This window comes from Ciconia boyciana, chromosome 8, assembly GCF_034638445.1.
Source record: "Ciconia boyciana chromosome 8, ASM3463844v1, whole genome shotgun sequence".
Taxonomy (NCBI): Eukaryota; Metazoa; Chordata; class Aves; order Ciconiiformes; family Ciconiidae; genus Ciconia; species Ciconia boyciana.
Window position 1 is genome coordinate 66361511 of NC_132941.1, and position 18084 is coordinate 66379594.

Here is an 18084-nt window from a genome sequence, read left to right on the forward strand (position 1 = left end):
ATGCAGATACCTGAGGTTTACAAGTCTTAGGTACTAGTATCCTTCATCTTGAAAACACGCCACGCAGGAAACTTCCAATGGTTTGACAGGGGAGCTCAGAAGAAGTCCACCAAATCTAGGCTCAAACGCGCTTTCGGCTTCCTAACATTTACCTTTAAATCTAACAACCTTGGGGGCAAGACCTTCCGAGCTCAATCTTGGCTAAATATGTTAAATAAACAAGAAAATGAGTAGTAAAAATCTTAAGGAGAAAACCTAATTTGACAAACACCAGCTGTTACTCCCTCTACACTGAGCAATGTATTCAAAAATTAAGCGATCATTAGCTTATTATGTCATTTAGCAAATGTTTTCAGTTCATGTGGAAATCCTTCAGGCAGTAAGAGCCAACTGTAGCTCTACAAAAAAACCACTATTTGATCAGACTCCTCACTTCAGGCATTCCCCGAGTTTGCAGGATTTCTTCTTCTACGTGCCTATCTGCAAGGAAAACAGGGACTCGGCCCATGACCGTGGGAAGTGTCGGGGTGGGCGATGCAGCCCCCACGCAACACCGCTGCTCCGGGTAAGGCACCCGCAGCTGAGCAAGCCCGGTGAGGATCATACTCCCGGGCAGGTAACCGTCCCCTGCACAGCTCCGTAGCCCAGACGCCTCATCCAAGCTTTTCCATCCTGCTCTAGCTTCAGACACCTAAAAGATTTTGACTTTCAGACACCAAATGCTGTTTTGCTCTCAGCTGGCGTTGGGGAAAGAGTCGGTCAGTGGTTTTTGGAAAGGAACCTGCTTTGGTTGCAGCTAATTGGGGCTCCTGAGGCTGTCTATTATACTAACTTTTGGCAGCTTTGCTCCTAACTCTTTATAAACAATTATTTGCCAACAAAATAAGCTCTGCATTAGCAAAACAGAAGTCAAATGTTATCAGTAAGCATCACAAAACCCCCTTCTATTATTTCTACTGTATTTGTCAATGTCAAGAAGGATTTACTTAAAACACCTGCATATGCACTAGTTAACAGGCACACAGACAAAAAACCCACAAATATTAAAAGTTTTGATCATACAACCACAGATAGATGAAAAACAAATCATTCTGCCAGAGTCACAATGGAAATTGGAAAAAAAAAAAAAGATCAATGTCCAACTAATCCAACTGTTTAATACAAGTTTATTGTTTATTCACCTGAGGACTAGCACAGACCATTAGGTTAGGTTCAACAACTGGCCTCCAAAGGCCTGCACTCATTCCTAATTCAAACTGTCTGCAGTTGGGAAAAAAAATCCACAAAACATCTCCTGTAACTCGTATGAAAACCAGCGTCATCTAGAAAAATGACTTTTCTACTGCCTTCCTACAAGGGTACATGAGCAGAAAGGTTGTTTACTTCTCATTTGATTCTTTTATTTTGGAGAAGAAGATGCAATTTCCCCAAAGAGCCCAGAGAAGCAGCCAGATAACGTAAGCCTTCGTTGCTTGGATAGCCAGCCTTCGCCAGCACAGATGAGTAACGCTCCTGAAGCAGGGCTTCCTTATTAAAGTTTCATCAATTCCCTTATTAAAGTTTCATCAGTCAGTTGAAAGAGAAGTTTTGGTGATTTCCCCGCCTTTGATGAAGTTCTCTCTCCCTCTCTCCTGCTAAATAATTCCATGAAGAAAGGACTACCCCTATGATTGTTAATACTCGAGAGGAGAGCGCGGACAGGGTGTCATCGAGCCCACCCTCTTGCTTTGCACTCAACTGAACAATCACCTCAGCAATTTATCAACCTCTAATTAGCATGTGATTTGCCAAAGCCAGTGGAAGCTGGCCCAGGACACGGGCTGTTGAGAGCCAGGGACTTTCATCTGCACTCAGGGTAGCTGCAGAGAAGTTCTTCCCAGAAACAAACCAGATTCTGCTGTAAGTATTTCCAAAAACTTCTTGAAAGGGTTTTTTAGAATCATCATGAATCACCCCACATTTACATGAATTTCAAGAGTGAAATGCCTTGAAAATAGAGGTAAAATACTATCATCGATATACCCTTGAGGGAAAAAAACCTGCAATTTTTTTCCTAGCAATGGTGGATTCCCCAAACCTGGTTTTGCCAAGTCACGCTACATCCCGGCTAGTAAGGTAATACTTGGCTGCTGAAGTAACAAACCCCATTTCGGCATCCTTTCCCAGCCTTCCAGCTCTGCTCTTCTCAAGCAAGCAGACTGGGGGGAAACATCCGAGATGGGCAGCACATTTTGATGTGAAGCAAGTGAAGAGCGGAGAGCAGCTGAAGAAGCAATGAAGAGACGATTCAGAGGTAATTCACCCATGGTGGTGAAATGCAGTGAAGGCACTGGAACCGGCCGGCAGACCCATCACGCAGGATGAAGCATGATCTCCGAGTATCTCCTGCTAACACCCATGTGGAAAAGGGTCTGCGTGCACAGGTGCAGAAGAGAAGCTGTTTCTGTTGTGCCTTCTCTTCTAGCACAGCACCATCTACAAAAGTTTGTGAAGTGTCCCCAATTTCCTGTTCTCGGCGAGAAGACCCATTTCCACGTGGCAGACCTGTACCTGCCGGCTGCATCACCACGTGCCAGGTACCGCTCCGGGTGTAGGAGAAACCAGCCGGGGCCACGCTGCCGTGTCTGGCCAGCACGCGGCTTGATAGAGCAGCACAACCTCCACGGCCCAAAGCCAGCATTTCCTTCCCGGGATTTTCAGGACACCGAGAGCAGGCTGTGAGCCTTCCCCGCACAGGTACGCAAACCCGACAGACAGACGGACAGACGTGGTGGTCCTACGGCACACGCTAAATCAGACAACACAATGCGCTGCCCTCAGGCAGCCTCCATCCCTGCCGGGGAGGAAGGAGACCCTCAGCGATACAAAGGCCGACCCAGCTGAGCCCCACCAGCCGCACGGCGTCCAGCACAGAGCGAGCTCAACGTCCTTTCCAAAACCCACCGAACTCCTCCGCTTCCCCGCCCTGCGCCGGTGCCCTCTCTAAGCTCACACGCGGTCTCGGCAACCAGACAGAGCACACCACAACCGCCCGTGGCTCCTGACGTTGCCTAACACACCAACAACTGCAACCGCGAGATTTACCTCCTTGAAGAAAAAACACCCAGAAGAACAGAAACTACTTTATTTAACAAGACAAAAGCAAATACTAACACTTGTGAGATACAAAGATCTGCTCTCACTCAAAAAGGGTAATTCAAGACCTTCCCTTTCAGATAAAGAAGTTATCGGTATTGTGAAAACTTACTGTACAGACAATGTAATGAGTTTTAAATTGCACTTGATTATTATAGGCTTTCAGTCTTTGTCTTCAGTTTTGCTTCCAGGAAAACACCTTTACCAAAGGGTTATGAATGTCTTTCCCAAAAGACCCACATTAAAAAAAATGAGAGAGGAAAAAATTTAAAGCAGGTTAAAGACCTTTTGAACTTTTCATCTGTCTTGGAGAAAAAAGTATTAACACACACGAGTATAACATTCCTTTTTTTAACAATCCAATGAATTGCTGGGTTTTGCTTATCCTTTCAGCCCGTGAGCTACTGCCAGCACCCAAGGGCCCTGTAAGAGCTCTTCTGCATCAGGAGGTCCTCCTTCGGGTGAGGACTGAAGGACCCCAACCCAGACACCGACCTGGCTGCCTCTTCTTTTTTGCCCGGAATAGCCCAAAGACACAATTATAACACAAATGGATTTCCACTGCAGTGCTCCAGTCTGTCCCTACCCAGGTTAACGCACACCCAGCGTATGGGAGCACACAGCACTCGATTGCTACCAAAGCCTCCCCACCACCAACCCGCCCGCTTCAGTCCTGCTTCCCTGCTGAGCTGCGGCAGCTCGGCCTGGGAAAGGGACACCAGAACTCAGCGCCACTGGAAAAACACGCCAAGCACTGAGCAGCTTCCTAAGGGACCTGACATGTTTTCCATCTATATTTAAAATAAAAAATATTTTGAAGGCTTTCAATTTAAATGGGTATGCTACGGAAGTCAAATGCTATGGAAGTCATATAAAGTTAAACACCAATTCCATTAAATAGACGTTAAACACTTTGACCCCAGAGTTAATACAAGTTAGTAATGCTGAGGTCCTAAACCTCACCCACAGAAGGATGTATACCATGCTCACTTCTTTTTAAAGCAGTATGCAAGCTCCTTATTTTCAGTCATAAACCAACCGATCCCTACACCCTGATGCCTGTACCCCTCTTCCTTTCGGGTTCCCCCCGCCCGCCCTGGCCTCTGGCACCCCCGCTGCTGCCCAGCCCCTCTGTTACCGAGTGTGCTGCATCCAAGCACTGCACAGTCCCAGCTGCTGTTACTAAAAAAAAAAAATTTAGAAGTCCATCATTTGTGACTACAAAGCCATTTCAGAAACATTCGCTGAATCTCAGCTACGCTGCCCACATCGGCTCCAGCCTGGAAGCGGGGTTTGCAGGACAACCCAGCCATGGCCAGCCGACCCCCCGGTCCAGCCCGCTGGCACGGGAGCGATGCCCGTGCAGGGCTGCAGCGCAGCGCACAGCCCCAAGTCAAGACATTTTGGCCAGGGGTACACTTGTCCCGGAGCGAATTCCCTGAGCAGCTATTGCTGCCGGACGGGGCGAGAGGAGGGAGAGATAGTGAAGAGCAGTCGTGGCAGCTCCATCCCACCCGCATCCCCCGTACGCACCAGCTCGGGGAGACCGAGATCAGAACCCAGCCTGGTGAGGACGCCGTCCCGGCACCACAGCCGGTTTAGCTCTAAGGCAACAGCCGACATAAAACACTTAACGCTGCTTCCAAAGATGTATGAAAAAATACTCCAAAAGAAAGAAAAAGAATTGAAATGGGAATTATTGTTTATTATCCCTTACTCCTTTTCCCTTTGTCTGTAGGGTCTGTAAACTACAGTCTTTCAGATATCAGTTCTTTATTAGACTGTTAGCAGAATTAAAACTGACAACTGTCTTCTGATGGAGAGGGGGGAAAAGAAGAAGGTAGTTGAAATAGGCTAAAAAGACTCGTTGCTGGATCCTCCCTCCTTGAAGACAAACCACTAAAGGGGGAACACGGTAACAAGGGCTGCGCAGAGAGCGGCGGTTTCTGCCCCGACCCTCCCAGCCGCGCCGCTGCCGCAGGCCCCGCACCGCGGCCGGCAGCCTCGCAGAGGGAGCCCGGCTCTCTCCGCCTTGGCCTCACCAACCGTGGTGGAGCCGGAGAAGCCGTCTTGGCCAGCTGATCTATTAAAACACAAGTTTAAAAAAAAAAATACAACAGGGCAAAACGTGCCCATTGGCAGAAGAAAATGAGCCTTTTCTGCTTTTTTTCCCTGTTCCTCCCGGCCGGAGGGGCAGGGACCCCGGCAGAGCTGAGCCCACAGCCGGCGAGAGAAGCCCCCGCGACCGGCCGCCCTGGGCCCGGGTACAGCAGGACGTCGAGAGAAACACATTTTCTCAAAAGTACTTCAGCCATCAGTTACAAATCCAGTATTTCTGAAAACCCAACATGCTGGACCATTTGTAGAGCTGATAAAAATGATCACTTATATGTAAAAAGTGATAGCTAGGATTAAAAGGCTACTGATTATAAAAATGTTAAGTTTGAAGACATGAGGTTTTTAATAATTAGATATTTATACTACATATAGATACATGTAAATATACAGGCTTCAGTACCTCCAAGGAGATGCTGGTTTGATGCGGATTTTCCTCTCTCGGGGCTGAGAAGAGGGGGCTGCCACCGGCTCCCTCCGAGCAGACGAGCAGGGGCTCAGACCCATAAGGCTCCCTGAACTTAAAGGTTGAATTCTCAACTTTCTCAATAAATTGTCCCTTATGCTGGTAGAAGATCGAATGAAAGATGCCAACTGAAGAGAGGTTTAAAAAAAAAAAAACAAACCACACAAAACCCAAAAACCAAACCACACAGCAAAAAGTAAAACCACAAAACACAAAAAAGGGGCAAGTCCAAGTTTAGTGAGTCAGAGGTAAACTTCATACCTGTAGCCATTTTGTGAATATTTGGATTTATTTAATTTTTTGTTAGATAATTCCCCATAAATGGATAGCAACTGGGAAGATCAGTTACTTTTATTATTGTTTTATTCATCAACAGAATTAGAAGGCTGTTTAGGACACGCCCTTGGGATCCAGCACTAGCTATTCTCCCTGCTTGCTCCACTCGGCTCTCTACCATTTAAAAGATACTTCCTGCTACTATAAAGTCAATAGGACCAATACGCCTCAGCAGACGAGATGTCACTCCAGCTGGGTACTTTCCCTAGAATAAAAGTATCTCTAAAAGGAGGAGGAAATGGAAAGCGTTATTTAAGCCAAGCCCAGCCCTACAGAGCACCACGCCGTGCGAGTCTAACGCAGGCACCACGGGTGCCAGGCACTGGGGAAGGCTCGCGCGGCCAGGGTCAGCACGGCACCCCAAGGCAGGACAAAAACATCCCTTTCTCCCTCAGCAAAGGGCATCCTTGAAATGATGGGCTTGAGCTTTGGAGATGGAGACACGGCTGCTTCCTGGTTAATCCCCTCCCGTCATTTCTAACGCAACCCAAACTTCACTGAACAGCCGTCTATAAACGCCCCAGCCCGCCCGCTCCCCAGGGCGAGCCCCCTCCCGCGCGGCGCGGCTGCACCGCCCTTGGGTGCTCTCCCTCCGGTGCCCCAGAGCCGCCCGGAATCCACTCCCGTCCCCGCCTGCGTGCAATGCCCACGCCGAGGCGGTGCCCCCTGCCCGAGGCGGTGCCCCCCACCAAGGCGACGATGCCCCCCGCCGCATCAGGGCTTGGCGCCAGTCACGATTTTAACGGGAGCTTCCGATGGCTCTTGCAAGGAACTTTGTATCAAGCGCAAATACCTGGCAGACCTACAGCACACACATTTGCAGCACCAGCGTCGATACTCGCAGAAGGAGGACGGCTGAGAACCTGCTGGCCCCGCTACCTCAGCTGCACGTGGTCTGAAGTGTCAGCTGCTGAGCAACTGAAGCAGCACTTATCAATCAATAAAATGAAGCAATGGATTGACTTAAATAGCATATTTATCCCAATGCAAAGGAAAACATATTGATATCCCTACCTTCTGGAGCCCAAAGGGAGGAAAAAAAGCTTATTGTCTTTTCCGTTTGTAAACTCCAGCTATTGCACGAGCCTGCCAGCAACAGCACCGCTAACAGCTCACTTTTTTGCTCATATGCAATAAATAAAAATACCTGGCTCCTCGCAAACAAGAACAGCCCCTGCAAATCACTGAAAGATGTGGATTTCTTTATAATGAGGTCTTGGGGCCAGGTAGGACAACATTATGAAAGGGTCAGAACTACAAGCCTTTCCCATAAACACATTACATGTAGTTTTAGTTCTATAATTTAAGTGAAAAAAAAAATCTTATCTGGACTAAAGTTTGCTCTTGATTTGGGTAGATAACAGAAAAAGCACCAAAAAAGCACAAACTTAATAAGCAAAACGAAAACTTTGTAAAGGCTGTGATTAAAGTCAAGCGTTCCCAGAGACTTAATAAAGTGTTACGTCTCTGCAGCGCCTGAACGCTCCACAAATAAAGAGGGTTTTCATGGCATTTCAGGGATATTCAGGTTCCTGCAGTGCTATTCTTGATTTACAAACAGGGAGCCCTAGCACATGCACATTAAATGTAAGAGAATCCCATTTGAGAGGCCCAAAACCTGACTATTTATGTATACACTTATACACTTACACTACTTTTATATATATATATATATGCTTCAAATATAAGGCTCGTATTTAGGAAATACAGAAGGTCAGCGGTCCTGTGTCATATTTCAAAACTGTTAAACATAACAAAACGGAACCCAAATTTAACAGAAAGCAACCACATTTCTTCATAGATTTGTAATGCCTGAAAATTAAACTGAAATTACCTAGAAAACTGTATCTGCACATGTGTCTATGCACATAAACTCTAATACTGATACTTGCTATGAAAAATATTGGATCAGTTCTGGAAAGGTTAGTGGGATTAAAAGAAAGAAAAGGACACTAACAGGAAGGAGCAAAATTTGAATCTACATAGGATCGGTAATGCTAAAGCAATTTGGTGAAAGAATATACACGAGCTCTTCATTCGGCATTCGGGCATTTCTGATTTCAACACCAATGGGTGAAAAAGCAAAAAGATTGCCATTGAGCAAAGCAGCACTGTGGAAATGTAGAGGCAGCAACGAAGCTTTGACTTAGCAGAAAATATTTTCTATTGAAAAATCATTCCAAAACAAAAAAACAAAAAAGAAAATATCTGATTTAAGAAGATTATTTTCCTCGAAGGAAACCAACGCTGAAAAACACTGAAAGTCTTCATTCCAGGCTAGACTGCCTCTGTTACAAATGAAATAAATACTCTGAGCATCTTGTTAAAGAAGAAAGCCATTAACAGGCTTTCACCTCTCCAGCGTCTCCCCCCAGCCCTCCCGGCTCCGACAAGGCTCCCTGAAGGAGACCGCCGAGAAGGCAGCGTGTTTGCCAGAACGCATTCTCCTGCCTACACCTCAGCAGCTATTACTGAAGCCACCCAGGGCACCCGGGCCAGTACAACGCTCACGATCAGTAAGAAAATGCCACTTATGTTGAAATGTGCATTAAAAATAGATATATATCTATCCATTTGAGGACTGTCAAACGTTTTAAAATGGAAACAGATGTTCAAGTGTTAGATTTTCCTTTGCTCTGAGGAGAAGTGCAGACGGCAGCATCCAGGCTCCACTTACCCAACAGCCTAGCTGAAGCTCCTCAACTACAAACACTCTTGTCAAGGTTATGCAAGCCTCCAAACCGCTGCTGAGCAACTGCCCACGACTTTAACCCCTCGAAACTCTCGAGGGTATTTCTTCAATAAGCCGTTGGCAAGATTTACAGAAGCAACCTTCGTTTCTATGCGCTTGCGGCACTGGCTGTGGCCAGGACTTGGTTCAGGTGTGGACGGGAAGTCCTTATCGCAGGCTGAGGGTCTCCCTACAGAACTCCCCAGTCGGGATGCGGACGGTCTGCTCAAAGCACGATACCCTGAAACGAGCTGCAGAGTATTATGGTCTTCAGTAAGGAGCCCAGTAATGACCATTGTATTACTGGTCCTACTGGAGCGCCCACATGCCGTTAGGTTTAGCATCGCACCGGCGTTTCCTGGAGAGCCAGCCAGCTTTCAGTCCCTGCAAACGCTGGAGCCGGTGGGATACGGGACCGTGCACGCAATTACAGGAGACACTGACTCGCTAACCTTGCATTTCACGGTCACCCTTCAGCAAGCAGAAGGCAAACACGGATTTCAAGGGGTATAAGCTGAAAGCCACCATCTCGACATAACAAAATCACTGCATTTATCACCACCTCGGTCGGGACGCTTCCCTGGCCCCCCTCGCCGCCCAGCCGTGGCCGCAGCGGCAGCCTGCTGCGGGCTCTGCTCGGGCGGGCTCTGCTCGGCGCTCTCCCACCGGCGGCTCGTGGAGCACCTCCGCGGAACTCGGCTTCTTGAAGAGACGACAACGCACCTCCATCTGTATCTCCTGGTCCCTCCCTCCCAGGAGGCGGGCTGAAAGGCTTGTTCTCCAAGGTCTCCGGGGAAAACCTTCTCGAGCACACCCATAAGAACACACCCTTTGCAAGGACCCACGGTCGGCCCCGCTCTTGAGAGCCAGGAACGCCAAACTGCAGGAACGTACCTCGAAGCACTTAAAACCGCTTTAACAGCAGCAGTGATAGTAAAAGCATGGAACATCACGTACCAAAGGGCTACAGCTTTCACCTAACGGGTGCCATCACGGGGTCCTGCAGGCGCTCCCTCGCCCCACGTCCAGCGGCCGCCGACCCCACGGGGCTGTGCGGAAGGCACAGACGCCACACGGGCACACCCGACTCGGGACCAAACCAGCCACGGCTTCATCCGCACGGCAGAGCACAATGCAGGAGACAAAAATATTAATCCTTTCTCTGCAAAAATATCTAGATGCTGCCTTCCTCACAACAAACGCAGTATCCAGTAGACATAAAACAAGCTATCATTCCTAGGTGGGAAAATAAAATGTCACTATTCTCTTTAGATACACAAAATGGTAAGTACATAAATTCATGTTTCGCAATATGCGCAAGAATAATAGCTGTTTCCTTTTCTTACAGAAAATAACACCTTCCAGTAGCTAGTAGCTGGAGCTCGCAGCTGTTAAATTATGTGCATTACCATTCACCAAACTCCAATACCTCATTCCTTTATCTTTGTAACATTGCTGAAACATTGAGAAAACAATTATATCATTACCGATAACTGTGGAAGGCAAACCTGCCGTTAAGACAGGCTTTCAAAATGAATACAGCCGCATAGCCTGCAAAAAGCTTATTAACTTCTCAGTTTAAACCACTTAACTAAGCAATTTGCTCTCAGTATTTTTATTACTCTTCATATTAAGTGTAAAGATTATATAGGAAATACTTCAAGTGCTACCATAACACTTCCCAGAAGCAGCTTCTGATTACGGCTGGAGGGCACCGATATTGCCATCCTGCAGTAATGCCACCACCGCGCATGCCTCTGCGCAAGCCCTGGAGTTCCCACGTGGCCGGGGACGCGATGGGGTTAGCACTGAGCGCATCAATCAGAAATAAGATTTAAAGAGGGATGGGAAGATTCAGAAAGATGGCTGGGGGTCATCGTGCTCCTCCCTGCACCTCTCCCACCCCAAGGGGAGCTCAGGGGGGTTCTGAAGAGGTGGCAGCCAACGCTGAGCACGCTGCGGGGAAGAGCTGGATCCGCCTGGAGATCTCCTCTGAAAACAGGCTTGAGCGTGCATATGTCGGCCAGGGGGAAGAAAATCCTCTTTCCTCTGTGCTACTTACAGACCACAAACGTGGCATTGGGCTGGGAATGCCCCTCTTCTGCCAGGCGCGCTTCCCTAACCCGCTGCCAGGTACGCTCTTTCTTCATGTCTGAAATATCGTACGCGATAAAATGCGTTTGTTTAAAATACTGAAATATTTTAAACACACACAAACAAACGACAGGCTGTCGCTCCCCTGCACAGAACACCTCCCTCACCATCGCGCCTGTCCTTAAAAACACGCTTCGAACGGTGCCTCCTGTCTGGGAACACGCTCGACTATTCCCCACGGCATCCCGGGAGGAATGCATCAATACAACGGGGCTTCGCCCGCGGCAGCCTCGTTTCTGAGCGCTGCCGAGCAGCGCTCCAGTTGAGCATCGGGCATCTCTGGCAGGAGGAGAAGGCAGCTTACTGCAACGGATTGCTAAAACATCAAAATATGGAACCGATTCGAGTGGTTCAACATGTTTCGACACAGAACAATATTCACTGCTAATTAATCCGTCTGGCAAATGAACCCAAACAGTGAGGATCTCTTCCAGCACGCTCCCACTGAATCTCTGCATTACTGGAAAAATACAAGAGAACTTCCCGTGTGCTATACAGCTGCAAAATACGAAGTACTTTACAGGGGAAAGACCAAGGTAAGAGGGGCTCTGCTGTCAACCGAACGGACGTTACCTTCCATCTAAGAAGGAAAGAAACAATTGACAGCAAGCCATTAAGAACATCCTAATTCTGAATTTAAGAATATATGTTAGGGGTTTGAACATCAGTAGCATTTTACTTAACCTTTTCTCTGAAACAACTGCTATTTTAACTTACTACTGCAGCACCAAAACAGAGAGATTCAGCTTTACTGCAATGTATTTTCTGTTCCTTTCCCAAGCATAAAGCTTAGCTCTTCTGTTAACAGCTGTGACGCACCTGAGTTATGCAGATTAATACAATTTATTTCACAAATATCGTTGTGCATAACTGAGCCTTAATGAGATGATGGATCAATTGCTCTTCTCTACTGATAGCTGTCTACACAGACCACACCAAATTCTTAAAATTAGCAGCCAATAGGAGAATTATACACGACCGTATAACGGTCAAGAATATGCTCTTTCAAACAAGAACCGTGTCGGCAATTTCTTGTTTGAAAATAAACCCAGTATGTTGGGAGTGGCTGGCCCCTTCATTCCAGAAGCCGACAACCAGTTATGGAATACTCTGTTACAGTCTTCTATAATTACACACAGCCTTTTCTTTCTTTAAAAGTAATTTAGAGGATGAAACGCACTTTGCCATCACAGTTCAGATCAAGCAAGGGATTTTCAGCTGAATGGAATGAAACCCTTACTTTAGAGAATGGCTTACGCATCTCTGGGAAATGTATTTAAAAAAAAAAAAAGAAAAAAGTACTTAATTATTCATGTCCCACTGACCTGGTATCAGCTGAGGTGCCAACACCACCGTGGGAAGAGGCCTGGAGGCAGCAGCTGGCCTGGCTATAGCCATAGCTACTTGATTTGTCATTAACAGAGGTTTCTCATTTCCCTGGAAGAGTCTTGATTCCTCAGGATGTATCCACGCTGAATCCAGAGCAAATGCATTATTCAAGTATATCTGTCCAACATAAATAAATAATGTTAAGGTTTGAGACACAAAAGTCAGAAATAAAAGTGAGAATAAAGTATCTTTAACTCAATATTACAATACAGATAGCATCTCAATTCAGGGACAAACTTGCAAAAATAGATTGATTTCTGCTCCATCTATGTTGCAGGCCGAGCTCAGCTGGCCATCTAAAACTTAACGGGCTTTTAACACGACCAATCAGCTGACGCAGCGTCACGACGGGAAGAGAATAGCTGCAGGCAGTTGTGTCCCAGACACAGTCACCCCGGAGCAAGCCCATCTGCAATTCAGAGGCTTCAGCCGTCTTCTGCGCAGGAGAGATGGGGGCGAGGGAGGGAAGCGGGATAAAGTCACAACGCCTGGTTTTAATTATTCAGCTAGGTCAACGTACAGATGTAGGTAACGAGGGTGCAGGACCGCGAGCGACATCCTGGCACTGGGGACGTGGCGGCGCTCGCGGTGACGCCACCGCTGCCAGCCCGTACGGCGGGGCGGCATCCCTTTTGGGGGAAAACAGTGGAAGTACCAAGAAGAAAGGGAAAACGGAAAACTCTCATAATCACGTCTAGAGTAAAATTAGAACATTCCGCTCGATGTAATAAAGGTAAATACTAAAGATATTTTAGTCTTTTTATAACTTCAGAAAAGTGAAGATGTCTAACTGCTGAAGCAGCCTCCTCCACTAACCGTCCCTTACAACATTGCAATTCACAAAACCCATAACATTTTTCAGCTCGTATACTTTCTATACTCTAGCCTTAAAAACACTTCAACATACCAAGATCAGACTTACTTTGCAGTTCGGAAGCCTTTTATCCATCCAGTTTTTCCCAGCATGAGGCGGAACAGTAGATGTGTACACAGGCGGAAAAACAGGAACAAATTCCACGCTCGAAGAAGGTGAAAATCCTATGACTGGGGAATGAGCTCCAAATATCCACTTAGGGGAAAAAAACAGGAAGGAAAGTTAATAAAAGGATCTCACCCTGAGCAAGGCGACGCTTTTCATGATTTCCTAGTTATATACAAGGTGGGTACAGAAAATTTCGAGCATGTCTCTCCAGTCCAACAACCATTTGCGGTTTTTTAGGCATTACACGCTGCGTGACACACGGCACTAACGGTATAAACCGCTCTAGAAAGCCGCAGCTCAGTAGCCTGGCAGTGCAGCAGTGCTCGGCTGCTAGTCGCCAGAGAAGCTTGGTTTCTCTCCGCTCAAACAGAATCCCACGTACAAAACAAAAACATCACTAGAAAGTGTTTTTAAAATTCGCCCCGAGGCGAACGAGAACCAAAGGAAATGTCAGAAACGTATATTCTCTTAACTTAAATTCGTTTGGCAAATGGGTTCCCACAGTAAAACCACCTCTGCAGTTTATTTAAGTGGGCTCACCCCGGGGAATAATTGATGTTCCTCCTTCATTAGACCCAGCACTACCTATTTTCTCCCTCCCACTCACTCTGCTCCCAAACCACCAGAGACGCTCGTGCTCGAAAAGGCTGGAAATCTTCACATGAAATCGAGCGGATACTACAGCGCTCGCATCTCTGCTTTATTTTTACTTCTACCCAGTAAAAAATATAAAGACAAGGCAAAACTACGAGTCGGGCTTCCAAAATCTCCGCTGTCACAGGGCAAACACCCCGGCCGAACCGCTTTATTATTTCAAGCAGCCTCCCGACAGCAACGACGAATTGAGATATTCATCGGGGAAAGCACCGACGAGACAGATTGCCTCAACCGACATGGCTCAAAACTTTAGTCTTTATGAATATTCAAAAAAACAAAACACTCGGCGCTCCCTCTGACCGGCCCTCCTCCTTCCCGGCCTCCATGTGCAGACAGCGCGTCCTGCAACAGCCGATACCGGATGATGGAGACGAGCGCGGCTGGCGCGGCTGGCGAGGCCGGCAGCCCCCCCCCACCCCCCCCGGCCCTTCTCTTCCCGGGGAAGACGCCGCCGGTTCCCGAGCCCGCTGCCGGCGCCGCGCTCCGCCGCACCTCACCCGCCGGCCGCCCGGCACCGCAGCGGGCAGCGGAGCCGCGCACCGCCGCCCCCCCGGCTCCGCGCTCGGGCGGCGGGCGGAGCCCCCCGGGGCAGAGCGAGCCCCCCCGGGGCAGAGCCAGCCCCCCCGGGGCAGAGCCCGCGGCACCGCCCGCGCCCCCCGGGGCGCCCGTCCCGCCGCTGTCCCCCGCTCCCACGGCCGGGCGGCGGCCGGAGGCTCCGTCCCCGGGGCTGGCGAGGGGCTCCGGACAGCGGCGACGGGAAACTTGTGCCCCCGCGGCGCGCCCCGCCCGCTCCCAGCCGCCCTTACCTGCCCGTGGAGGAGCGCGGCGGCGTGCTGGTCGGCGGCGGCGAGCAGCGGCAGGAGCGGCTCGCAGGGGACGCGCCAGCCCGGGCCGGCCCGCAGCAGGGCGGCGGGGGGGCGGCGCGGGCGGCGGCGGCGGCAGCAGCAGCGGCGGCGGGGGCGGGGGGGGAGCCCCGGCGGCGCCGCCGCCGACCCTGACGAGCCCCGCGGCGGCCGGGACCACCCAGGCCCAGGGGGGCGGCGGGGGCTCGGCGGCGGGGGACCAGAGCAGGGGCGGCGGCCGCTTGGCTGCGGGAGCCGGCAGCATCCTGCATGGCACGGGGCGCGGCGGAGCCGGGCCGCCCCACGCTCCGCACCGGCGCCGCCGCCGAGTGAAACTCCACTTCGCGGCGGGGCGCGCCGGCAGGCTCCGCCCGCGCGGGGAGGGGAGCGAGGGGGGCGGGAGCGAGGGAGGGCGGGGGCCGCGCTGGGGCCGCCCCGGGGGGCAGCCGGTAACGGGCCCGGCCGGGCCGCGGGGCCGGCCCCCTCCCCCGCCCCCCCGCCGGAGCGGTGCCGCCGCCGCCGCCGCCGCCGCCGCCGCGCTCCTCGGGGCGGGAGAAGAAGGCTTTTCGGCACCGTATGGCCTTGAGGGTTTTCACCAGCGCCGGCCGGCGCAGCGCTCCCTCCGCTGCGGGGAAACACCTCTCCTGCCTTCGGGCGAACGCCGGCTCCCCGCGGGACGCGGAGGTGGGCGTCGAGCAGGCGGCGGCGTGGCCAGCGCTGCCGGGCTGGGCACCGCGCCTCGGCCGCCTCCCGCCTTCGCCGGGCCGCGCCTGCGGCCCGAAGGGCGAAGGCTTCTCCCGGGGCGTCGGCAGCAGGCCCCAGCCTCCCACGGACACCTTGAACGAGGCCCTTCTCCCGTCTTCAACAGAAGTAAAATCCGCGTGGCACGCGTTTGCTCGCGAGCCGAGGGAAGCGAAGCCGGTACCGTTGCTGCCGCCGGGGAAGGCCGCCCGGGAAGCAGGCGCCCAGCGTGGCGCTGACCTCCGTGGGCGCTGCTGCCGCGACGCGGGGAAGAGTCCCGCCGGCCGGGACCCACCGCCGCACGCCGGCCGCTTCTGCCAGGCCGCCGAAGAAGCCGTTGGTAGCTCCTCAGTAAAAATGAAGCCTTTGACGCTGGGTCCCGGGTAAGCGCTAGCGGTTAGGAGCGTGTCGGCCTACTTCGTGTAGCGATTTGAGGAAAAACAGCACCGACCTCTGCGAGCGCCTGAGAGCAGCTCCCTTCTCTGGCCCGGTTCAGGCACCCCGGCATGAGCAACTTGTTTGCTTGCAACATGTGGGCTCGTTTCTCCTCCCGTCTCCTCCCTGCTTCCCATGGCTCCGAGGAGAGAGGAGCTGAGCAAGCCTCTTCTAGCTGCTGACGGCATCACAGCTTCCAGGCTCTCCAGCGAAAAATTAAAGGAACAAATAACAGTAAAATGGGCTGGGCCTGAGTTCACAGAACATACGAACGCTTCAACTGTGCGGTTTAAAATCTTTGCTTACATTTCCCGGCCAAACCACCAGCGCTGCTCCGGCTCTCCATTGCAGCAGCAGGGCAAGTGCTGCGCGGTGAGAAAAGGCAAATATCCGGCTGCACCGGCCCCGAGTTTGTAAATCACCGCAGTCCCGGAGCGTGGGAGCGCAGTGGAAAGCTTCCTGCGTCGGGATCCCGCAGCTGGACACAGGCACACCAGGGGCTGCTTAAAACTGCACGGAAGTCAAAGGTCTCAGAAATTAATTTTCCTCCTCAGCCTCTCTAATTTTATTTGGTCTGCAGGGGAACTGGATCTCCGGTGGCAGTGAATAAGCTGTGTAAAGGTAATTCCCAATAAGTTTTGAAATGAAATTATGATGATCTGTGGATAAACACGGGAAATACACTGCTTACAGTTACCCTCGGAGAGATACTGGGAAATACAGGCTTGAGTAATCTACAAAGTGACAGAAATCAGATAAAGAGAAGATCACTGCTAAATGTTTTAGTGCTTGGCTATTTCTAAAACTCAAAAATCACTTCCTGGTAATTGTAAGTGGACAGAGAAACAGAAACACAAAGACAACAACAACAAAAAGAGGAAAACGCTTGTTTCCTATGAAGTGCAGTGGTCCTATTTTAAATGCGATAGTTCATCTACAATATACTGAAAATAACAGCAAAATAGAACATGTTATTAGCGGCTGAAGATTTCTTCTTGGGAGGAAAACGGGTGAAAGAGAATTCGAAGAAGTTCCGCAACCTCTTTAGCGTCTGGACGATGCTCTTAGTCATACGGTTCAGTGTTAGGCAGTCCTGCGAGGAGCAGGGAGTTGGACTCGATGATCCTTCTGGGTCCCTTCCAACCTGAGATATTCTGTGAATATTAGGTGGGACAGTCTGTATATGTAATGTGGCTTCAGAAAGTCCCAGCTGACTCGGGTCAGCGGGGCTCAGAGGAGCATTTCTCCTCTGACAGACAGACACGTTGTCGCCTGGCCGAAGGATGCGCACGCAAGCATCAGCTGCTTTTTGCTTAGGCTTCCTTTTCCTACACTTTGAAAAAATAGTAACAAAATTATTGTTGCCTTCCTCCCTGGAGCTGGGGAAGGGTTTGGGTGTTTCCCAGGCTGTTTGTGCGGCAGGTTGATGACAAGCCCATACGCAAGAGGCTCGTCGTGGTCCAAGCTCCGTGCTCCTACGCTGCAGCCCGGCAGGGGAGGGGTGACAGCAGGAGCGAGGGGTGACGGGCAGGAGCGAGGGGTGATGGCAGGGACGAGGGGTGACTGCAGGAGCGAGGGGTGATGGCAGGGACGAGGGGTGACTGCAGGAGCGAGGAGTGATGGCAGGGACAAGGGGTGACGGCAGGAGCGAGGGGTGACGGCAGGCGCGAGGGGGTGATGACAGGGACAAGAGGTGACGGCAGGAGCGAGGGGTGATGGCAGGAGCGAGGGGCTGCATCACCCACCAGAAACAGGCGACGTACGCTGCCGGGGCTGTGCTTTTCCCGGCCAGCCCAGAGAGTGGCAGTGATGCCAAGTCCAGCGTCAGCGCGGAGACGAAGCCAAGCCTGCAGCCAGCGTTCCGGCAGCGATTGCCATTACTGGGAAGAAGCCCCCAGCTGCGGTGCCTGGAGGCAGAGCACAGACTCCGCTCCCCCCCGCAGAGCTCTGGGTGATGGCCAGGCACTCGCTGGCTCTGAAGCCCCGCTTTACAAAGTGAAAGGGTTCAGAGAACGTTTTCACGTTCTGGACTTGCTTCCCATGCTCGCACGCGTGGGATCTGCATCGTGTTCATCTTCAGAGCATGGGGTGGCCTCCCCTC

The 18084-nt window shown here is 50.9% G+C and overlaps 1 protein-coding gene across 1 annotated transcript in view; it reads right to left on the reverse strand.

Annotated features, from left to right (window-relative positions):
* The window catches only part of TCERG1L (transcription elongation regulator 1 like), a 102027-nt gene extending 86871 nt beyond the window's left edge, over positions 1 to 15156 (reverse strand). The window contains 4 exon segments of the mRNA XM_072871334.1: positions 12263 to 12443; positions 13249 to 13395; positions 14772 to 14883; positions 14885 to 15156. Coding sequence (XP_072727435.1) covers positions 12263 to 12443; positions 13249 to 13395; positions 14772 to 14883; positions 14885 to 15072 — 628 coding nt within the window. The 5' untranslated portion in view covers positions 15073 to 15156.
* Between the last annotated feature and the right edge of the window lie 2928 nt (positions 15157 to 18084).